Consider the following 21,367-nt stretch of genomic DNA (forward strand, 5'->3'; position numbering starts at 1 on the left):
AAAGTCAAACATGCCAGTGCTGTGTACACTGACTGACTCCTCCTATGTTCCACCCATGTCTTCTACATCCTATCAGTGAATATTTTGAAATTTGATCTGCACATGCCCAAATAAACTGACATACAGTACTACATACTACTGTATACAGTACTGTAACAGTAGACCTATTCGAACCCCTTGAGCTAAAAAGTTTGGGATACACTGGGCTATAGCCTATTAGGCTGGCTACTACTGTAGCCCAGTCCTTTTTATACAGCTCACACAAGAGGCAATCAATCCCCACTTGGGCAACAAAGGGGATATTGGGTTTATGAGCTTCAGGCCGTGCTACTTTAACTGTCAAGCAGACAGCAGTCAGTGTTCGGCCTATATACCCGACACAACTTAAGGGTCCTAGTTTCTCAATGGAAGACTTCCAACCACTGCGGGTATCATACAGTTTGGTTTAAATGTTTTATTCATTCAAATAAGTTCCGGATTGCAGCTTTAACGACACCTTGTGGCTTGTAGATGCATGTTCGCGCGCAGCTCTATGTGCAGAAATCCCAGGTATCAAGGCTGCAGATTGCCCAATAGTAGGGGGTACTAAGCACAAAAAATGGCCAAATCGTTACGCGGCGGATAAAAGCATGAAATTTGATACAGATGTCCCTTGGGTCATCCTAAAACATCCTAGAAGGGGTGCCCAAAAAAATCTTAAACAGGAAGTGACTTATGGACAAAATTCAAAATGGCCACCTAAACTGTTGACCGTTGACTCAAAAGACACCAAAAGAATCTCCAAAAAGCATAAAATTTGGCACATATGTCCCTTGGGTCATCCTAAGACATCCTAGAAGGGGTGCCCAAAGGAATCTGAGACAGGAAGTGAGTTATTGACTAAATTGAAAATGGCCGCCTAGTGTTGTCGATTGACTCAAAAGACAACTAAAGAATCTCATAAAAGCATACAATTTGGCACACATGTCTTTTTGGTCATCCTAAGACATCCTAGAAGGGGTGCCCAAAGAAATCTTAAGCAGGAACTGAGTTATTGACAAAATTGAAAATGGCCGCCTACAGTGTTATCTATTGACTCAAAAGACAACTAAAGAATCTCATAAAAGCATACAATTTGGCATACATGTCCCTTGGGTCATCCCAAGACATCCCAGAAGGGGTGCCCAAAAAAAATCTTAAACAGGAAGTGAGTCATTGACAAAATTGAAAATGACCGCCTACAGTGTTGTCGATTGACTCAAAAGACAACTAAAGAATCTCATAATGGCATACATGTCCCTTAGGTCATCCTAAGACATCCTAGAAGGGGTGCCTGAAATTATCTGAAACAGGAAGTGAGTTATTGACTAAATTGAAAATGGCTGTGTACAGTCTTGACAGATGATGCAAAAGACACTCATAAAAAATAATCTCATAAAAGCATGACATTTGGTACAAATGTCCCTTGGGTGATCTGAATGCATCCTAAGGGGTGCCAAAAAAAGTTTGAATAGTCTCTCAATGGAAAACACTCCTCCCACACGGGCTGCACTGCTACAATATTCAAATCGAGCAGCCAATCTAGCATTTGGTCCAGAAGCCTGAAAGCTATGCAATCTCTACCATCTCCTGACAAATAAATTAAAGTCGCTGATTCGTGGACACCTTTATGGACACTCTTGCCAGAGGCTGCTTAAGTTTGTAGAGAACTCAAGTGTGGCTGCAAAGCTGAGCCCTTCTGTTCGAGAAAGTGTAGATGCCGGGATGCTGGGTTACCTTGCAGAGCATTATGCCAATGTGCTGGTAATTGCGAAATGGCACACATGAATACATGTAGTTACTAAACACTAATCACAAAAAAACAGTAATGATCAAGAAGAAAATACATGAGAAGATAGAGTGTAAAACAAGCAAGAAGATGTAGAGTGCAAAATAAATAAGATGCAGAGAGTAAAATAAGAATATGCAGAGTAAGATAAGATGCAGAGTAAAATAAATGAGAATATGCAGAGAGTTAGATAAATAAAGAAGATTCAAAGAGTACAATAAAAATATTATGCAGAAAGTAAAATAAATAAGTGATGTAGAAATGAAAACAGAAGGTAGACTACAAAATACGGCAAGTTATGCACTGCATAACCTGTCGTATTGAGTCTGCATAATATGCAGACTGCCATGGTCAACTGTTTAAACAGCCATTTAGAATTTCTTCAACATGGTCCCTTCCTAAAAAGTTTAATAAACAAGCAAACAAATAAATAACCCCTTCTAGGATATATTAAGAAGCACTCAATGTACGTACCAAATTATACACTTTTATGACGTCCCCTTATGTTTTCTTTTGTGTCAACTGCTTTTAGGCGGTCACTTCCTGTTTAAAACCTTTTTGGGCACCCCTTGTAGGATGCGTTCAGATCACCCAAGGGACATTTGTACCACATTTCATGCTTTTATGAGATTCTGTAGGTATCTTGCATCATCTTTCAACACTGTAGGCGGCCATTTTCAATTTAGTCAATAACTCACTTCCTGTTTCAGATTATTTTTGGCACCCCTTCTAGGATGTGTTAGGATGACCCAAGGGACATATGTGCCAAATTGTATACTTTTTGGAGATTCTATAGGCTTTTTGAGTCAATCGCCAACACTGTAGGCGGCCATTTTCAATTTAGTCAATAACTCACTTCCTGTTGAAGACTTTTTTGGGCACCCCTTCTAGGATGTCTTAGGATGACCCAAGGGACATGTGTGACACATTTTATACTTTTTGGAGATTCTTTAGTTGTCTTTTGAGTCAATCGACAACACTAGGCGGCCATTTTCAATTTGGTCAATAACTCACTTCCTGTTTCAGATTTTTTTGGGCTCCCCTTCTAGGATGTCTTAGGATGACCCAAAGGACATGTGTGCCACATTTTATGCTTTTTGGAGATTATTTTGGTGTCTTTTGAGTCAACGGTCAACAGTTTAGGTGGCCATTTTGGATTTTGTCCATAACTCACTTCCTGTTTAAGATTTTTTTGGGCACCCCTTCTAGGATGTTTTAGGATGACCCAAGGGACATCTGTATCAAATTTCATGCTTTTATCCGCCGCGTAACGATTTTTCACTTAGTACCCCCTACTACAAGGTCTGTTCTACACTGTTATCTGACGTTGTAGATATTATCTAACGAGTGATTCTAGGATCAGACCTTTAGGGGAGCTCAGGCAGCCCCCGAAGCCAGTGGTTCTCAACTGTTTAATTTTAAGGACCCCCAGTTTGGTATGCATTTGGACCTTGGACCTCAAATGGACCCATAAGGGTCAATTTCCATTTGTACACTCTCAGCCAGGGTACAGATCTGTAAGGGTGCATTTGGTTCCCAACTATCATTCAGCTGCATGGGGACCCCCATGAACCCCCCCCCCCCCCCCCATGAACAAAATAACCAATTCCAATGGATGCAATGTAGTTATTACTATAAACAGTAAACACATGTAATTTGTGACTGCAAATATAGCAATCATATTTCATGTCCAAGTTACAGGTATTGTATAGGCTACATTGTGCATGTATCAATGCATGCATTAGATATCGTTCATATAGACACTGCACTATGCATGATGTGTGCATAACTATGTAATCTATGTATTGTGTTGAAATATACTTGGACATGTGTAACAAAAATCATTCCTTTCTTTATCCCGATGTACTCTAATATAATAAGACAGCCAGTCAAAGAGAAAGGGAGAGAAAGGGTGATTATGTGTCTGAGACTGAGAGAACAAAAGAGAAGTTGAAATTGAAGTGTGTGTGTGTGTGTGTGTGTGTGTGTGTGTGTGTGTGTGTGTGTGTGTGTGTGTGTGTGTGTGTGTGTGTGTGTGTGTGTGCGTGCGTGCGTGCGTGCGTGCGTGCGTGCGTGCGTGCGTGCGTGCGTGCGTGCGTGCGTGCGTGCGTGCGTGCGTGCGTGCGTGCGTGCGTGCGTGCGTGCGTGTAAGAAAGAGAGAGAGAGAGAAATTACATTTTTATCTCTAAGGTGGAGTGGACTGGGCAGGGCTGAACACGGTGACACACCTCCACTTTGACAAGTGTTTTAATAGCTGGAGAAGAAAGACAGGTATGAGGATAGAGTCACACTGCTATTAACCCCGTAGGAGGCACTCATAGGACTGTTGACATATTCCGGATCCAAAATATTTGGGGCTCCGTATCCGGTAAGTTCAAGTTCAAGTTCTTTTTATTGATTGTGAACATAATATTGTGGTTGATTATGCACATTCCTTTATGCTATACTCTAATATTAGTAAGACATAAATGGTTTTTAATACTCATGTGTGGTAGTTACTTGTAAATTAGGTTGGCAGACATTGTGAGTTGTGTATGTGACAACCATTACTTTTTTCTATTTCACTAAAAATATACACTGACAACCTCTCACCTCACTGTATGTAAAAGTTGTACATGTTTCAATGTGTTATATGGGTGCCTGTGTAATGTATCAGCCACCCTGAGAAAATATCTAAAAAAGTCCCTACAAATGTGCTGTCTTCATCCTGGAGCGTTTGTTTGTCTACAAACGTAAGCAGCATTCTTGGGATTATGCAGTCTCATGTATTATGACCAAGACAAGACTTTAAAATCTAGTGGCAGGTGCAAACTCAAAATTGCTTGAAATATGTGTCCAACTAGGCCTTTCCTTTGTGGATGCTCCTCATTCTATTTTAAAGAAACATGCTGTTGTCAGCTCCACCTTAACCACAACATCTAGTTTACAACTAGATTCTAGTTGTATCAAAGGATAAAGTGAGTGACATGCCAAAGAGTTTAGGGGGGAAAACTGTCATGAAGTCATTTGGGCGATACTCTAGTTTGGTTCGAAACTTTCTAGGAAATGACCACTCACAGTATTGTTGTCAGACTGGTTGGGCTGGTCATTCACAGTCTGTAGGCTTACTGAATAAGAAACTGAGCGAGAGAGATTGGGGCAGGGAGATTGAGAATAAGGAAACATGTGAATGAGGATGTTTTGACATTCCTTCAACACTCTTTCTGGCAATATTTTCTCTAGTACTGGATCAGTCAACGTACTGTATTTCAGAGGAAACCAGGGGTGGAAAGAGTATTAGAATATCCTACTCAAGTAGATATACTGTTACTTGACCTAAATATTACTCAAGTAGAAGTACGTTGAAAACTACTTAAGTAAATGTACATGAAAGAGTTATTTTGATGACTATTCTGAGCAACAGTTACGTAGTTACATACTGTCAGTGTGAAGTGGTAAATGTGATATTAATATGTCCTAGCAACCAATCCCTCTTCAGTTTGGTGGTGCTCTTGAAAACGGTGACAATCTTGTCTTCATGAAAAATAAAATTCTTCATATAAAATTGCTCTTAAGAGAGAAAAGAGGTTCAAAGCAAACTTACTGATACTAACTTAAAGTAAGCAACAGTAATAATTAGTAGAGTAACTTGTTACAGTAACTAATTACTGTAACAAGAGTACTTGTAATGAGTTACTTTCCACCCCTGGCTGAAACACTTATTAATACATACACAAAAGCAGCAATCACGTGCGTCACAGTCGCAAACAAACTCCCATTCAATTCACAATTGCACAACACAGTTTTTTGCACTTGCTCATTTGATCCTTTAGTGTGGAAGGCTGCCTTCAAATGACTCATCAATGGCAAATGGCTATATCAGTAACAAATGAACTGTCTACTTCTACATGTATGAGTGGAGCAAAGGTCCTTTGACAGCAACACCCACAGGAATTCCACCTGAAAAGTTTTCTGAATCATACAAATAACTGATTCTTACCTGCAGCATCCCTGCCTTCATCCGCCTCTCCTCTCCTCTCCTCTCCTCCCCTCCTCTCCTCTCCTCTCCCACCCTGTCCTGTGGTTTAGGATAAGCAGGAAACATTCAAGCAGTAGTCTGGGCACACGAAGGATGATCAACATGTCACAATATGTTGTCAATGTAAGTGCTGTCATTTATATTCTAACAAAAAGGAGGACATTTGCACAAACCAATTTCCTCAGAGACTGTTTGTTTTCTATTTGTTTTCCAAACCTTCTAGACAGGCTTGGTCTGTATGTATATACTGTACATATATATTTATATATATACAGTATATGTATGTACAGTAACAGCGTATGTATGTATGTATGTATGTATGTATGTATGTATGTATGTATGTATGTATGTATGTATGTATGTATGTATGTATGTATGTATGTATGTATGTATGTATGTACAATATGTATACTATGTATGTACAGTATATATGTATGTATGTCCATGTAGACCAATCACAGTAAACCACACAGCTCTGATGCTGCTACGCCTACAGCTCACCTCATGCTTATCTGGAAAGCAAGCTCAGTATACCCCTGTTGGCAAAAAAACACAGAGAAGTGTATTTTTAAAATATATAAAGATAAAGAAACCTGTTATAGTTTTTATATGCCCTGTTCTTCACTTTTCTCTTCTCTCTCTCTAACCCCAACGCAGCACCTGATGACCTTCTCCCTCCAGAATGGAGAGGTGCAGAGTGTGGAGGAAGCACAGGCCCGTCTCTCTATCATGGCCCAGAATAACAAGATATGGAGCCAGCAGATGATCCTGGATGTTGGACCAGAGGCCATTCGACTTCGAGACACACAGAGCCAGGTCAGGCCGATATAGATCCTAATTTTATAAATAACACTCTGGACCCCAAGCAGGACTCTCAGCTAAGAGCATCAGGGGGCACTGGGAGGCAGGGGCTGGGGCAGACAGTGTTCTCCTGTGGGGACAAAAATAACACGTTGTGGTTCCTCTTTACTGCACCTGAAGACTGAATGACAGCATCACAATGCACAAACACAAAAGACACTTAAGAACAAGTTTTGTAATGCTGCTTGCCTGCTTCTCAAGTCTCTTGTCAGTATGTACTTTGAAGAATTAAGTTGAAAAACAATACTACTGTCAAGTGAACAGTAGTGAATTGAACGCTTGATGGATGCAATTTACAGAAGCCTGATCAAATTGCATCTCTCCCCTGCCTGTAGGCACAGTGTGTCGCTAAATGTCAGTGTGGGTTTCCCAAAGATATTCAATCATAGGATATTATTTGACAGTTTGAAGCCAAGCTAATTTTCTCATGCAATGCAATACTGTATATATATTTTCTTTCTTCTCTTTGTCTGTAACAACTGGTTGTTGGTCCCACTTTTCATACATACAATATAGCAGTACACATAGCACTTACATTCTTGGGTCACAGCCCAATAAGTAAACAGGGCTAGAGGTTACATACAGGAAACAGAGAATGATTCAATGTGGTTAATTGAGATGAATGTAGGAAAAAGTCAATTAATAAATCATCAAAACTTTTAAGTAGAGTACATTTAATATGGGGGTAAATGGAAACTTTCACAGCTCAGAAATATAATAATGAAGAATGGCATTGCAATGGCTTGTTATAATGGTCTAGTTATGACTGATATATATATATATATAGCTTATATAACAGCACAGAATGTTGAGTACAATATAATAAAGACAATGATGATTATTGTTATTATGGTTATTATTGTTGTTGCTGCTATCGCCATTCATATTATAATCAATATCTATTCATACAGGATGAGCTGGAGAACTATTCTTTCAAATCTATCTATCGCTGTGAGGCGCTCCACAAAGAGAAACGGTTCCCATCTCTACTTCTGCTGGTGTGCCAAAGTGCAGACCAGAAGAAACCAGACATTCACTTCTTCAGCTGTGCGACTGTGAAGGTGAGCATATCTGACCAACACCTAAACAGCCATTTATCTCATGGAGTCTGTCATGTCTGATACAAGATGGGTCTGGAGATGAATGGTTAAAATGATCATTTCATTTTAATTTGGCCATTGTCCATGACTATCTGTCATGTTTAGAGAGTACAAGAAGAGGATGAGAATAGGCTGTCATCCTATAGCTGACATTCTACAGCTACAAGCTGTTAATGTGGCAGAGTAGCCCTGCCTGTATCCCACAAGCCTGTATTGGCCTGTAATCTCTTGGCAGTCTCATGGCAACATTCTGTGATAATTACTCAAATATTTGCAAATAATGATATACAATTATGTAACTAAGTGTGCTTGTTGAGCATCACCACTTAGGGGTGGGACATAATTCATGAAACGTAATTCGGCTCTTTTTTTCACTAAAGTAACTTAATTCATTGGTTCACCTGAAAACTATTGAGGGGACCAAAAATGGCTATGTTCAACTTTAAATTGGTTTCACTTGTCTCCCCTATTCACAACGCATTATTATGCAGCCATGATACCACATGACACAGCACACGCTTTCACACAGCTGAACTGCCAGGCTAGTTCAGGTTTTACACGCCATGCCACTTTACGCCACTTCACGCCACTTGTCTCTGCAGGCGGAGCAGATTCGCGATGACATCACAGGTGCAGTTTTGGTCTCCTCTAACAACAGGAGCCAGCAGCGCCCTAAGGCCCTCAGGTACAGTGAACGTCATGGTCATGGCTACTCACAGCCATTGAAGCTGTGTGTGTGTGTGTGTGTGTGTGTGTGTGTGTGTGTGTGTGTGTGTGTGTGTGTGTGTGTGTGTGTGTGTGTGTGTGTGTGTGTGTGTGTGTGTGTGTGTGCAAATGTCTATGCACAAAAGTCTGACAAAAAGAGAGAGGAAGTGAGAGGAAGAAATATTAGTACAAAGATATTGTATAATTAAAAGTGTCTGTCTGTCTGTCTGTCTGTCTGTCTGTCTGTCTGTCTGTCTGTCTGTCTGTCTGTCTGTCTGTCTGTCTGTCTGTCTGTCTGTCTGTCTGTCTGTCTGTAAATTAATATACAGAAATGATCAAATAAACAAACAAACATCAGTAATCCATAATTACAGTATTTACCTGGCCCCACTCTTCTCACCATCCTCTTTTAGTTTCTGTATATCCAAATCAACATCATAGTCACAGTATTCACCCACCTGTCTGACATAAAGGGAGGGAGGGAGGGGAGAGAGGCCAGAGCAGCTGAGAGAGACAGAAAAGCAAGAGGAGAGACCAGTTTTTCTGGTTTTCTGCATAACTTAAGAAGGTGTGACAGAGAACAAGGCCATTGTGACAGGGAGAGCGAGAGCCAGAGAGAGGTGGACACACAGAGAGAGAGAGAGAGAGAGAGAGAGAGAGAGAGAGAGAGAGAGAGAGAGAGAGGGTTATCGTGACAGCAGTGCATAAAGTTCATACCTGGACGGAATACTGAGGCATTAGTTCAAAGGACACGCAAAGGACACACAGTAGGTAAGAGAATGTGTTATGTGTTGCTTGTGGATATGACGGTACTGTACCATGTTGCTGAATTGTTTTGAATTGGTACTTTGAAGGACTTGCTGCTCGTGCAGGTGTGTAAGGAAAGGCAAACATACCAACGTCAGCCAAAGTTTTGTCCTTGTCTCTGGTATTTCCATTGTTTGCTTACCATAGCCATTGGTTATGTCTTAGGGAGAATTTGTGTTAAAGGTGCTGTAAGGGATATTTTTTGGTGTAAAAGTTTGTTAAAAACTTAAAGCTCTATATTCTGATAGTAATCATTGCTATAATGTAGATTAGAAGAAGGAAGGCACTGGAGCAAACTCGGACAACTAAAGCCATTTTTATTTACAGGGTACAGGCGAATAACGTGACAACTTTCGATATCAATACATCTTCATCAGGTCATTGTTATAATGTGTTTGTTCAGTAACAGGGGTCTTCCCATCTCTACAACTCTTTAGTAAACAGAAAATCCAATTTCAGGTGGGTTAGCATTTCATCCAACCAGGACCGAGAATTTATCACTTTCAATTTGATTGATTGTTTCAGTTCCAATTTTGTCTGCTTGTTTTCTTTTGTATCAATACTTCCAATTTCACTTGTTTATCCGACCTGTATCCAATTCTCTCTCCTGATTGGATGAAATTGTTGGTGTTATATAGAGCTATATAACACTTATTTTAACAAATCAAAAACCCCAAATCACTTACAGCACCTTTAAGTCATGTGTTTTATGTAACATTTTAGTTCTCAGTCATTTTGTTTTTCCCACATTGTTTACTGTGGGTTGGTACCAATATATGAGGCCTGTGGGCTTCACATTCAAGAGCCGCCACATCATTTCCATAAACAGTGGATTACCTTGAGGAATCGGTTTCAGGGATCCTTTATTGTCACCCAGTTCTGAAGTCACCTACGCTGCAACATTCTGAATGTTAATATAACTATGAGAGAGAGTGTAAAAATTTACCCTTATGGGTTCATTCTTTCAGGATTTTGCATTCATCTCAAAAAGGATTTTGATCTTGACAATCAAATGGGATAGTCTAGCGGCTAGCCCTTGTTCTTATGGGTGTTTCCCATGCTGGCATTGAGTCAATAGTTGTTATTAGCAACAGTCTTTGTTGGAACATCCATCTGTGAAAAGACAACTGGAGGTAGGGCTGGGCAGTATATATTTTGATATTTGTGATATGAGACAAGATAGTGTCTGGTATGGTAATATTATGGTATTATCTTTTCCTAAGCCGTATTTTATATTTTAAAAAATAGCAAAAAATATCTACTCTAAGAAAATAAAATAAATATATGTATATATATTACGCCACAATATCGATAGCGAGGTAAAACAAATATATTGTGATATTTGGTTTTGTCCTTATCGCCCAGAAGGGGTGATATGGAAGGTGAGCTCATTCCCTCCAATTGATTCATTGAGTGTCAGACCCATGCTTGCTGTTGTGTTGTATGTGTGTTTACTGGGAGTATGCCAATCTCTCCTCTCCTTCCAGGTTTTCCCAGAATACAGGAATCATGATCGACCCCTACGGAATTCCAAGCCCCCCCATGCCACATGCCCCCAACGCGCCGCCTGCCAACCCACCGCCTTATCCTGGACCCAGAGGTAAGGAGATTTACTTGCCATTTTTTTTGCCTAATGTTCGCCTATTATGATATGCCCATAATAGGGACACTAGGGTTTATGTGGTTAATGACAATAAAACAAAATGGTTTTTTTTAAGGTGGGCTTGAAAGTCAGGGAAAAGACAGTGAAGGAAAAGAGGATGAGATGGTAGGAAAAGGGGACGGGGAGGGGAAGTGAGGCACAGAGAGGTATTTAAGGTAAAAGGTTCCCCGGAGCACAGAGATTACATTGTGTGTGTTTAGGGTGGGGGTAGGGGGGTATATGTGTGTGTACAGGGGAAGAGGGGGTGGCAGGAATTCCACATGCAGGAACTACCAGGTCCTCCAATGAACGAAAATGGATGAACTGAATCTTCTTCTCTTCCCCACAGCAAACGGCGTGAACGGAGGTTCGGATATCTCCTTCCTGCGCGCAGAGCGAGAAGTGGTGTGTCTCCTCATCATCACTTTGACAGACAGCAGATTTTGATAATCTCTGGGTGTAATTCCTGAGGGTGACTAACTGGTTCCTCTCTCTCTCTCTCTCTGTTCCTCAGGGGATCCTTAACCACTGTTTCGACGACATTGAGAGCTTCATGGCGAAACTGCAGCAGACCGCCGAGGCTGCCACTGTACTCAGCCAGAGGAAGAAGAAAAAGAAGAAAAGCAAAAAGCAAAGCGCTGAAGGTAAAAAAAATGGGAGAGAAAGAGAGAGAGTGAGAGAGTCCATATAAAGTTTGTTTAGCTTTTATGCTTTTGCCGGTGGACAGCCATGACTGGAGGCATTATGTTTGCTGGTTGTCTTACAGGATGAACTGTTTAGAAATAGGAGATCAAAGGTCAAGGTCAATGTGACAATGTTCACAAAACACTCCCTTCAAAGTCTTCATTACATATTATGAGTCTGGACAGACGCATGTAAACTGCAACTGGTTGGCTGGTTGCATATAACCACGATGCAGTATTTCTAGTTTTGAAGTCAACTCATGTCAACAGATATTTTACTACAGTGGTTTCTAATCATGTGCCACATGGGGTCTAAGAGTATGTAGGTTCTCATTCCAACCCAGAACCCAGCACTACATAACGGAGTACGCAGGTTTTCATTTCAAGCCAACACTAACAGAATATGCAGGCTTTCATTCCAACCCAACTCCACATAATAGATTATGCACACAGAGTATGCACTACCACCCAGCACTGTAACAGAGGATTTGACAAATTTGCTAGTCCTTCTCTGGTTCAAAGGTTGCCTTATTGCAGAGGAAACTTGCCTAGTCCTCCATGGCAAGACTGTCAGCTCAATTGTGGAAACTGTGATTTTTCCCCAGAGCCTGAGAATACATCACTGAAGATGTATTTTCTGTGTATTGAATGGATTTACTTGCTTATATGTTTTTCTGTGTCATCGTTTTAACAGAGGACTTGCTCACTGCAAAGGCCCGTCCTCCACTAGAAGAGGAATTCATTGAGGTTTTCCAGAAATTCAGATATTGCTTCAGCCTATTGGTGAGTTTTTAACCATTTTACATTGTCAGAATATTGCACGACAATGTACTGTGTATCTCTCTTTTTATGCCCTCTTTTCTTCTCTTATTTGAACTTCATAAAATCTTTTTAAACAGAGTATTTAGCAAAAGAAATTGCCCCACTAGCAGTGGGGCTCTAAGTTTGGCCATATGGGTCGGTCAGTCGGTCGGTCAGTCGGTCGGTCGGTCGGTCAGTTGGTCGGTCAGTTCGTCGGTCCAACACTTTGGTCCGAAACAAGATATATTGAAAACTACTGGCTGGATTGCATTGCCATTAAAACAAAATATGCACTTGAACTATTTTTACCCCAAACATAATGAACATAATATTCTGAAAAATACTGCCATGGAATATGCTGTGCACCTTCATCAATAGGATGCCTCTTTCTGATTTTGGTGCCCAATGCCCTTTCTTCTAGTACCATCAGGTTACTAAGGATATCTCAAAATCGAATGGGTGGATTCTGGATTAACATAAAACTTGCTGAACGCAACTCACAGTTGTCTGAAAGGCGTTTCAGCGAAGACACGCTCTGATTGGCCAGTACTCATTACCATGTCAACAATTCTTCCTTGTGCTTTTTAAAACTAGGGCCATAACCCTTACCTTAACCTCACTAACCCTGACGTTCTGGCCTGGCGTTCCTATTCGATTGCGTGTACAGGAGTGCCGGCTTCCTCGGTTTCATGCCTTATTTAGGTCGGGTGTTGCCTCCTTATTTATTGTTGCATCTTACGGGGGAAGTTCGGTCGTAAAAAAACTAACCCTAAGCTCACAAAAAACTATGCCTAACCCTAACCTCACACTAATTTGTCAGTCAATTAAACAAATTATAAACACGAAATAATCAATTAGACTTTATGCAACCGATTTACTAAGAAAATGTCCGTTTTAAACTGGTCTCGGGCCGATAAATGCAGCAATGTGACAGATGAACTTGACTGATTTTGGTGACCTCTAGTCTATGGGTTGCTAGCAGGGCTTTTAGACTCTTCTTGTTTTTATAGTTTTAGCTAATCCTTTACTGTAAGAATTTTGCCACAGTATGAGTTCTGGCTGAACATACAAACATATAACATGACCTCTTTTTCTTTGCCATCTATTCTTGTCTTGTCTGTCTCTCACTCTGTCCTTTTTGTCTATCTATAACTGTGTAAATCTCTCTGTGTCTGTCTAGGCTCGTCTGAAGTCTGCCATTGCCAACCCTTCATCTGAGGAGCTTGTGCACCATGTGTTCAAACCCCTGGATATGGTGAGTCAGTCATAACCTTTACGCCCATTCCTTACTGGCCGGTCCCCGGTGAGACTGCGTGAGAGAGAGTTTTACTGACAGGGACAACACCACCTGTTGTTGCTATTGCTGTCAGCACGAGATGCTGTCAGCACTGAATGCCGAGATGGGACATGAAGGGTTTCTTAAAGTACTTAGAGCTTACATAATATTTATTGCCTGCCATTATGCCATCAAAATCCTATGCGAGAGGAGACAAATAGAATATATTGGTAGAGGTACAGTATCAATTGTGGGAAATGACATAACATATTGTGTATGGAGTTATAATGCATTAATCACTTACTGGACACACATTCTCTTTGTGCACTGGATCTAGAATGTGCCAATTTGACAAATTGACTGTAATACTTCAATAGAAGAGGCTGCAAGTGAGCATGCCTCAAGTCATGTTAGCAGAAACTATGAGTGCCATTCAATATTTACACAAGGCAGGTCCCATTGCGATAGCCTGAAATGAAACTCCAATGACACGATTAATATAGCATTTGTTTTGGGTTTGTTTGCAGTACTGCCATTTCTTATTTGTATATCCAGGTACAGTATGCAGTTAATACCTAACCCTTAAAGTATTTTGTTCCCAGATTTAGCTGCTCTACTATGATAACACTGTTATTAATTAATACATGTATACATTTAACATAATACATGTAAAACATCTAATAGCCCTATGAGAAGGAACTGAGATTAGGGGTCCACAGCATATTAACATATTTCAATACAATATTTAGCAAATATATGTCAAATTAAAATAGATATCAGGTAGGTTCAGCAAGTTCCACCTTTGCTGTTCGATTTGACTTGTTAAAAGTCCCAAGATATTTCAGTTCATAGAAATCAATGGTAAACCTGAAAACAGGGTGTGTGTTGTGTTGTGGCACACCTGTATGGAGAGAGAGTTGTGAGAAGCTGGTTATCTATGAGTGTGTGTGTGTGTGTGTGTGTGTGTGTGTGTGTGTGTGTGTGTGTGTGTGTGTGTGTGTGTGTGTGTGTGTGTGTGTGTGTGTGTGTGTGTGTGTGTGTGTGTGTGTGTGTGTGTGTGTGTGTGTGTGTGTGTGTGTGTGTGTGTGTGTGTGTGCACTTGTATTACTTGTGACGGCCAAATGACCCCACAAGTATAGTGAAATTTGAGAAATACACATTGTGAGGACAGTTTTCCTGGTCCTCCCAAGAGAATGGTTGTTTGATGGTTAAAGAAGGGTTTAGAGTTGTGCTTATAATTTAGGAAGATGTTCAGATTGGGGTTATACTTAGGTGATACCTAGGTATCAAGTAAAACAGCCGATCTACAATCTCACAACGATTGGGTGTGCCCACACAGTACGTCTGTGCCTTGTGTTCATACCAAGCGACTTTTTGATTTGAAGTAATACACTGTGTTAGCAGTTTAACCAAATCAGGCAGGGTGATTATAAATCATTCTTACTGTCAAATATTAAGACATGTTGCATAAGAGTGTCTTTAACATTAGGCAATTGTGACATCATTTAATGAAAAACCTTATTGTCCCTTCAGGGAAATTAGTTTGCAGACAAAGGTTAACAATGGAAACGCAAGTGAGGAAATGATGATCTTATCAACTGATAAGAATAGATTAGACAGGGAGTCAGTATCTTAAAGATTTAAAAATGATTTGAATCGATGTATCAGGAGGATGACGTGACATTAAACTTCCCAATGTGTTCTGTATCTCAAAATCTCGCCCTCAAAGGCACTGGAAAAACTCAGGTTCAGAATCTGTGTATTCTACCTCTAACAAACACTTGACAAAATACACATTACTCCGAAGTGCTTTACATTGATTCTAATTGATCCTAAATTGCAGTGGGGCTGAAGGAGTCCTTCATCTTGACCTAATCCATCACGTTATGATACATAATGAGTAGCCTACTTCATAAGACTGATGATCTTCTGTTATCTGTGCGTGTGCAGATGGTGAAAACGACAGGAGGACCGGCTCTGGGGGCTTCCGTTTCCAGCCCTGCCCTCACCAACTCTGCTGTTTCGCTGCTGCAAGACACCCTCAACGAGGAGGAGAGGCAGCTCTGGACGTCTCTCGGTCCCAACTGGACTCTCCCTGGGTCAGTACCAGCAATCATCTTCGGACGCCAAAAGTGACAAGGGATCATGAAAATCTAGTTAAATTAAATGTTATGCGTTTCATACATTCACTTAATCATGAATCATGAAACTTGCTGCTCATAGTTGTTTGTTTCAGCGAAGACACGCTTTGATTGGGCATTACTCATTACCAGGTCAACAATTCTTCCTTGTGCTTTTTAAAACTAGGGCCATAACCCTTACCTTAACCTCACTAACCCTGGCGTTCTGGCCTGGCGGTCCTATTCGATTGCGTGTACAGGAGTGCCGGCTTCCTCGGTTTCATGCCTTAATTAGGTGGGGCGTTATTCCTCCTTCCTCCTTCCTCCTTCCTCCTTATTTATTGTTGCATCTTACGGGGGAAGTTCGGTCCTAAAGGTCAGATGAACTTGACAGATTTTGGTGCCAGCAAAGCCTCTAGTCTTGGGGTTGCTAGCAAGGCTTTTATATAAACTCTTCTTGTTTTTACAGTTTTAGCCAATCATTTACTGTAAGAATTTGCCAGAGCCACAACTCATACTGTACATGAATGAAAGGAAAAGCCAAATGAAAGTAAAGCCAACGTGCACAGTATACATAAATAGGGTGTGTGACTGTGAGATGGGATTGACTTTGGCGAGAGGGCCATGGGGGAAGGGTTTGATTAAATCTGCTTGGATATGCTAGTTCATCTGAAGTGTCATCCAGTCTGGCCTTTGGAGGTCGAAGTGACATGACACAAGTCAATATTTGTCTCTGACACTGTGGAAAATACTGATCCAGCTTCAAACCAAAACTACTGCACACACCGACCACACTGATTGAATGACAAGTTGACACAAAACAAAAGCAGTCAGGGTTGACATTCATACATAGCAGTTCTTCATTGTTCATGTTGTCCCTCAATCACAATAATTCACAATAGCTGCACCTACGTTTAACCCAGTTGCTTTTGGTTACACTGTAAACTGATATATAAGGCCAATGCTGACTCTCCACTCTTTTCTCAGCTCTCAGCTGCACGAGCCTGTAGCGCCGTACACACCAGTATTTCTGGATGGCTGGAAGCCAGAAGCTTCCAAGGCAGACGGGCAGGTTTGGGAGGATCCGGTCGAGTCACAACACAAACACGAGGCCTTCCTCGTAAAGCAGGAGGTATGGAATACCTGCGTGCATTACGGCATAGACACATTATACCACTGCGTGTAAAAACAGGTGTGTGTCTTTCTTTAGCTCGTTTTGTATGTGTCTGTCTGTGCTCATATCCTCTTTTTTCCCTCTCTTTCGCAACAGCAAATATCTTCTCAGTCTGCCACACCCACCAACGATGAAACGTAGGTCACCTCTGCAAATACAAATCACTCACCCGTTATTGTTTACCCTTTGTTGTGCAAAGGGACCCAAATCTACTGTCCCTGAGTTGAATTAACACTGAGCATTTTGCTGTGCGAGAGCAGGAAATAAAACTCACTCGTTTCCTTTTCCCTCTCAGGGACAGCGATACACATCCACCAGAGCCAGAGATACTATATAGCTGCAGTTATGACTTTGTAGCCAGGAACAGCAGTGAGCTGTCTGTGATGCAAGGAGATATACTAGAGGTAAGTAACTAGAACCCTGAAGATTTGAATGCTAATATAACATAAATATAAAATATATGTGCAGTGTATATATATGTCAAAAATACAAATTTAAAGCCTTGAAGAATTAGAGCATGATCATTAAAATAAACAATTTGCGATTGTGCGATTTGCAAAGACACAGGTAAAGCAAGTAAATGACTAATAAGTGGCATAGCACTGAGCCATATTGTGATAACAATTAATATAATAACCCTGCACACAGTGATGTGCATGGTGCATTCTTGAACTCCACCCAATACTAGTAAACTACTAGCCCCTTTGGCTATAGTTTTACCTCCGGAAGACATGCCACCTTTTACTCTGTGATTAGTAACCAGGTTAACGACTAGAGAGGGTGTCTATGGGGACCGTCCCAGAATCATATTTGCACGGTGTGAGCCCGTTAGCCCGAACACTTAAGAACCACATAAGATTTCCAAAGCCAATATACATGAGATAGAGGTGTATGTTTTGACACGGATACAGCGATTATGGCAACAGGGGCTCAATGGAAAACGACTAGCATAAATTGGGAATAGTAGCTGTGAGTTATAAAACCATTATGAGATACTAATTAGTGCACTGTCTTGGGCAGGTGGTTGAATCATCCAAGCGCTGGTGGAAATGTCGAAATAGGTTCAACGAGATCGGCTTTGTTCCTTTCAACATCCTGGAGCCTGTGGATCACATAGACAGTCCAGTGACAAACACAGCTCCCAAGGTAATGCACCACAAACACTCTCTCTCTCTCTCTCTCTCTCTCTCTCTCTCTCTCACACACACACACACACACACACACACACACACACACACACACACACACACACACACACACACACACACACACACACACACACACACACACACACACACACACACACGCCCGCGCCTACCTGCTTACATACCTGCATGCATTCCAATGTTATTTGCTCTCTGTCCTCCATTCCCAGGCTCCCGCCCCGCCCCCGCTGGCTAAGACTTTCTCCATGATCCCGCCCAGCCCCACTGCCTTACACCCTGCCCCGTCCCCTCAGCGGCATCGCGTCTTACCTCCCTACAGCCAACACATACAGGCGCAAGAGGACACAGATAAAGGTACCAGCTTCTAAACCCCAGGGTGTCAAAGTGGGTCACAGAGAACCATTGTCAAGGGGGGGGGTTCTGAATGTGCGACGGTATAGTTTTTTAAAATTTGTATTACAAAATCATCGCCTCTGATGACATCCCCACAATAGGGATCCCGGGGTTAAAGTGTTTAAGTAATTTTATAGATGGTGCTGTCGCTCTTATCCACAGCAACTCACCATGAGTGAACAGGTAGATAGATGTTCAACATCTGCTGCACCTGTGTGTGAGTGTGCGTGTGCGCGTGCACGTGCGCGTGCGTGTGTGTGTGTGTGTGTGTGTGTGTGTGTGTGTGTGTGTGTGTGTGTGTGTGAGAGAGACAAAGGGCTGCTAATGCACATGCGTCAGCTGTTCAGGGGAACCCTTGATATTTTGAGAACAGTCTGTTCGTGCATAGTTGTTTTTAATGTGACTTTTAAAGAGTCAGGAGGAAGTCAAATGCCGGTGATTGCCCTCCAAAGCTCAGCTCCTGTGGCTGACTGACCTTATGTCGCTGACTCGTGCTTAATTTATACTCCAGAATAGCAGATCTACAAGGTGAGCTTGTAGATCATGTATTTTCGGTGAGCAACACCATTGTACGGTTTAAATCAGGATCCACCTGCCTAAAATAAAAGGTGTGTGAAATAAACATGACTCTCTCACCTCCCACAGCCATGCAGGTGAATGATGAGCTGCTGCAGAGGTTGACCAACGGGAAGGCCAGTCTGAACAAGCCGTCCCTCATCATCCCTCGTTCATCGGACACCTCTGTGCCCCTGGACTACCACTCCCCGCCGGATGAGGTGGCCGAGTGGCTCCGAGGGAAGGGCTTTAGTGAACCGTGAGTGTCATAGTTATCATAATGTCACTGTGTTACAAAGTGTGTGTGTGAATGGGCACAAAGTCAGTAAAAATCATGAAAATTTTAAAAATGTAACAGGAGGCAAGCTTGCAGAAACAAATCAGCTTCTATTTCATCCAGACCAACAACAATAGCAAAAACATGCAAGAAAATACAACTCAAAAATCAAACAAACAACTTAAATTAATGGAGAGGCAAAGTTCCAACTTCATTTCTAATCAACCAACCACAGTATAATAGCAATCCAGATCTTCAGGCACCATTTCATTGTTTAGAAATGACATTCAAAGGAGTAACAAATTGATACACTTGATTGAGTCAAAGAAAAGCAAAGATACTGATTTGATGATCAATGTCAAGCCACTCTCAAGTGGTTTCACAGTGGCACCCAAATATCACATTGTCCATGAGGGCAGGACCCATTGTATGTGTTTAAAATGGCCACAAACACTTCTGGGTTCCAGCACACTCAGGGAAAGATGCCCCAAAGTGCTCAGTCACATTGTCACAGTGCCATTATTAAAGACGGACAGTAGTGCTATAAAGTATAAGATCACTATCACTATCATTGGATCTCCATATCTTCAACATTTGTTTAATTATTTTGTAGTAATAATTCATAATGAGTAATAGTGAGTTGTTTAATCTACAAAGAAATATGTATTCTTTCGTAACAAAAGGTTGTGTTGCGAGAGTATCATGGGTGATTGTATGCTAAAAAGGATGCAACATTTAATTCCTTTCTCTATCTCTCTGTCCTTTAGTACGGTGTTGTGTCTGGGAGTGCTGACCGGTGCACAGCTGTTCTCCCTCAACAAGGAAGAGCTACGTGCGGTGATTCCAGACGAGGGCGCCAGAGTATACAGTCAGCTCACAGTGCAGAAAGCCCTGCTTGAGGTAATGAATGCTTCTAAAAGTTCCCAAATTCCCAGGGTCTGTTATGAAAATGCATAAATCACTGTCATTTATCCAACTATCAAGTATTGATACAGTTTTTTTTTCTTACAGGATGCTCGGAGAGCCACAGAGCTGGAGGCAGTCATGGAGAAACAGAAAATGAAGGTTGATTTGAATGAGAGCTACACATTGTGAAACAAGTGCCCATATGAAGTACCAGCGAAGACTGAACTTCATTGACGATGCCCTGACAATCTGACGAACCATGTACAAGACGGTCATGAAAGGCAGCATTACATGAAGGGCATTTTAAAATAACTTAATCTCAAAGGCAGCCTTATCCTGGGATCAAGGCCTTGCTGTAAAATTCTTCCTCAATACTATTCAAGTGCGATGCTAATGTCTAATTTATAGTCTGTTGTATGACATCGCAGATGCAACGTGTTGTGAGCTTGTAGATCTGCTATTTTCGATGCACGACCCTGTTGTACGTCTAAGTATAAATCAGGCTTAATGAGATTTTTCAGACTTTTGACATAGGCTTCCATTCAGACAAGCTCTGTGTCGTGTGCAATCTCTGCCTGCCAGCTAAAGACTAAGTGAATGTATTTATCGTTTGTTTGTAAATTACTTATTCTTTTCATTCAACTTCTTTTTTTTTTTTGAGTCACTTGGCAGGAAATTGCATGATGTACTATAAAAATTTAAAGGCTGGGCTTTTTTATTGAAGCTTCAAATAAAGTATTCCAGCAAAACACCCACCTGTGACATATTGTCTAAACTCTAAACACAATAATTAGTGTGAATCTTTTGTTGTGGAACAACTGTAAGGGGGAGATGTGAGAAGTGTGTTGGGGGGGGGGGGGTCTGTGTACATGTCAGTGATTAGGTGTGCCAATCAGTGTACTGTATGTGCATAGTGTTCATACCCAGTACCATTTTTAATTGAAGCAATTCAGGTTTTAATGCACATTAGGCATTAGGATGGTTTCTTAGAGCAATACTGTCAAATATTAAGATATGCTGTATAATAGTCGCTAATATTTTCATAATTTAATTAAAAACTACATTGACCCTTCAGG

The 21,367-nt window shown here is 41.2% G+C and overlaps 1 protein-coding gene across 3 annotated transcripts; it reads left to right on the top strand.

The window, feature by feature from the left end:
- The first annotated feature begins 4,069 nt into the window (after positions 1-4,069).
- On the top strand, positions 4,070-21,042 carry eps8l1b (EPS8 signaling adaptor L1b). 3 transcript variants are annotated; one of them, XM_080455484.1, is made up of 19 exons: positions 4,070-4,175; positions 5,876-5,948; positions 6,483-6,641; positions 7,598-7,747; positions 8,389-8,471; positions 10,786-10,898; positions 11,290-11,345; positions 11,455-11,584; positions 12,318-12,406; positions 13,605-13,679; positions 15,651-15,799; positions 16,808-16,952; positions 17,091-17,131; positions 17,290-17,398; positions 18,015-18,140; positions 18,370-18,514; positions 19,199-19,367; positions 20,153-20,285; positions 20,397-21,042. In XM_080455484.1, exons 2-19 carry the CDS (start codon positions 5,919-5,921, stop codon positions 20,478-20,480), a joined length of 1,986 nt encoding a protein of 661 aa, XP_080311610.1. In that variant the 5' UTR covers positions 4,070-4,175; positions 5,876-5,918; the 3' UTR covers positions 20,481-21,042. The 3 variants fall into 3 exon arrangements, with proteins under 3 accessions (XP_080311610.1, XP_080311612.1, XP_080311611.1); XM_080455486.1 differs by lacking the exons at positions 4,070-4,175; positions 5,876-5,948; positions 6,483-6,641; positions 7,598-7,747; positions 8,389-8,471 and adding an exon at positions 9,049-9,258; XM_080455485.1 differs by lacking the exons at positions 4,070-4,175; positions 5,876-5,948; positions 6,483-6,641; positions 7,598-7,747; positions 8,389-8,471 and adding an exon at positions 9,091-9,262.
- Positions 21,043-21,367: the final 325 nt, after the last annotated feature.

Source organism: Gymnoscopelus braueri, assembly GCF_963280865.1.
Source record: "Gymnoscopelus braueri genome assembly, chromosome: 17".
Classification (NCBI taxonomy): domain Eukaryota; kingdom Metazoa; phylum Chordata; class Actinopteri; order Myctophiformes; family Myctophidae; genus Gymnoscopelus; species Gymnoscopelus braueri.

Coding starts and splice junctions, on each gene's coding strand:
- eps8l1b (XM_080455484.1), top strand. CDS start 5,919: ATGATCAACATGTCACAATATGTTGTCAAT. Junction 10,899..11,289: donor GCCTTATCCTGGACCCAGAG/GTAAGGAGATTT, acceptor TCTTCCCCACAG/CAAACGGCGTGAACGGAGGT. Junction 17,399..18,014: donor TGCAAGGAGATATACTAGAG/GTAAGTAACTAG, acceptor TGTCTTGGGCAG/GTGGTTGAATCATCCAAGCG.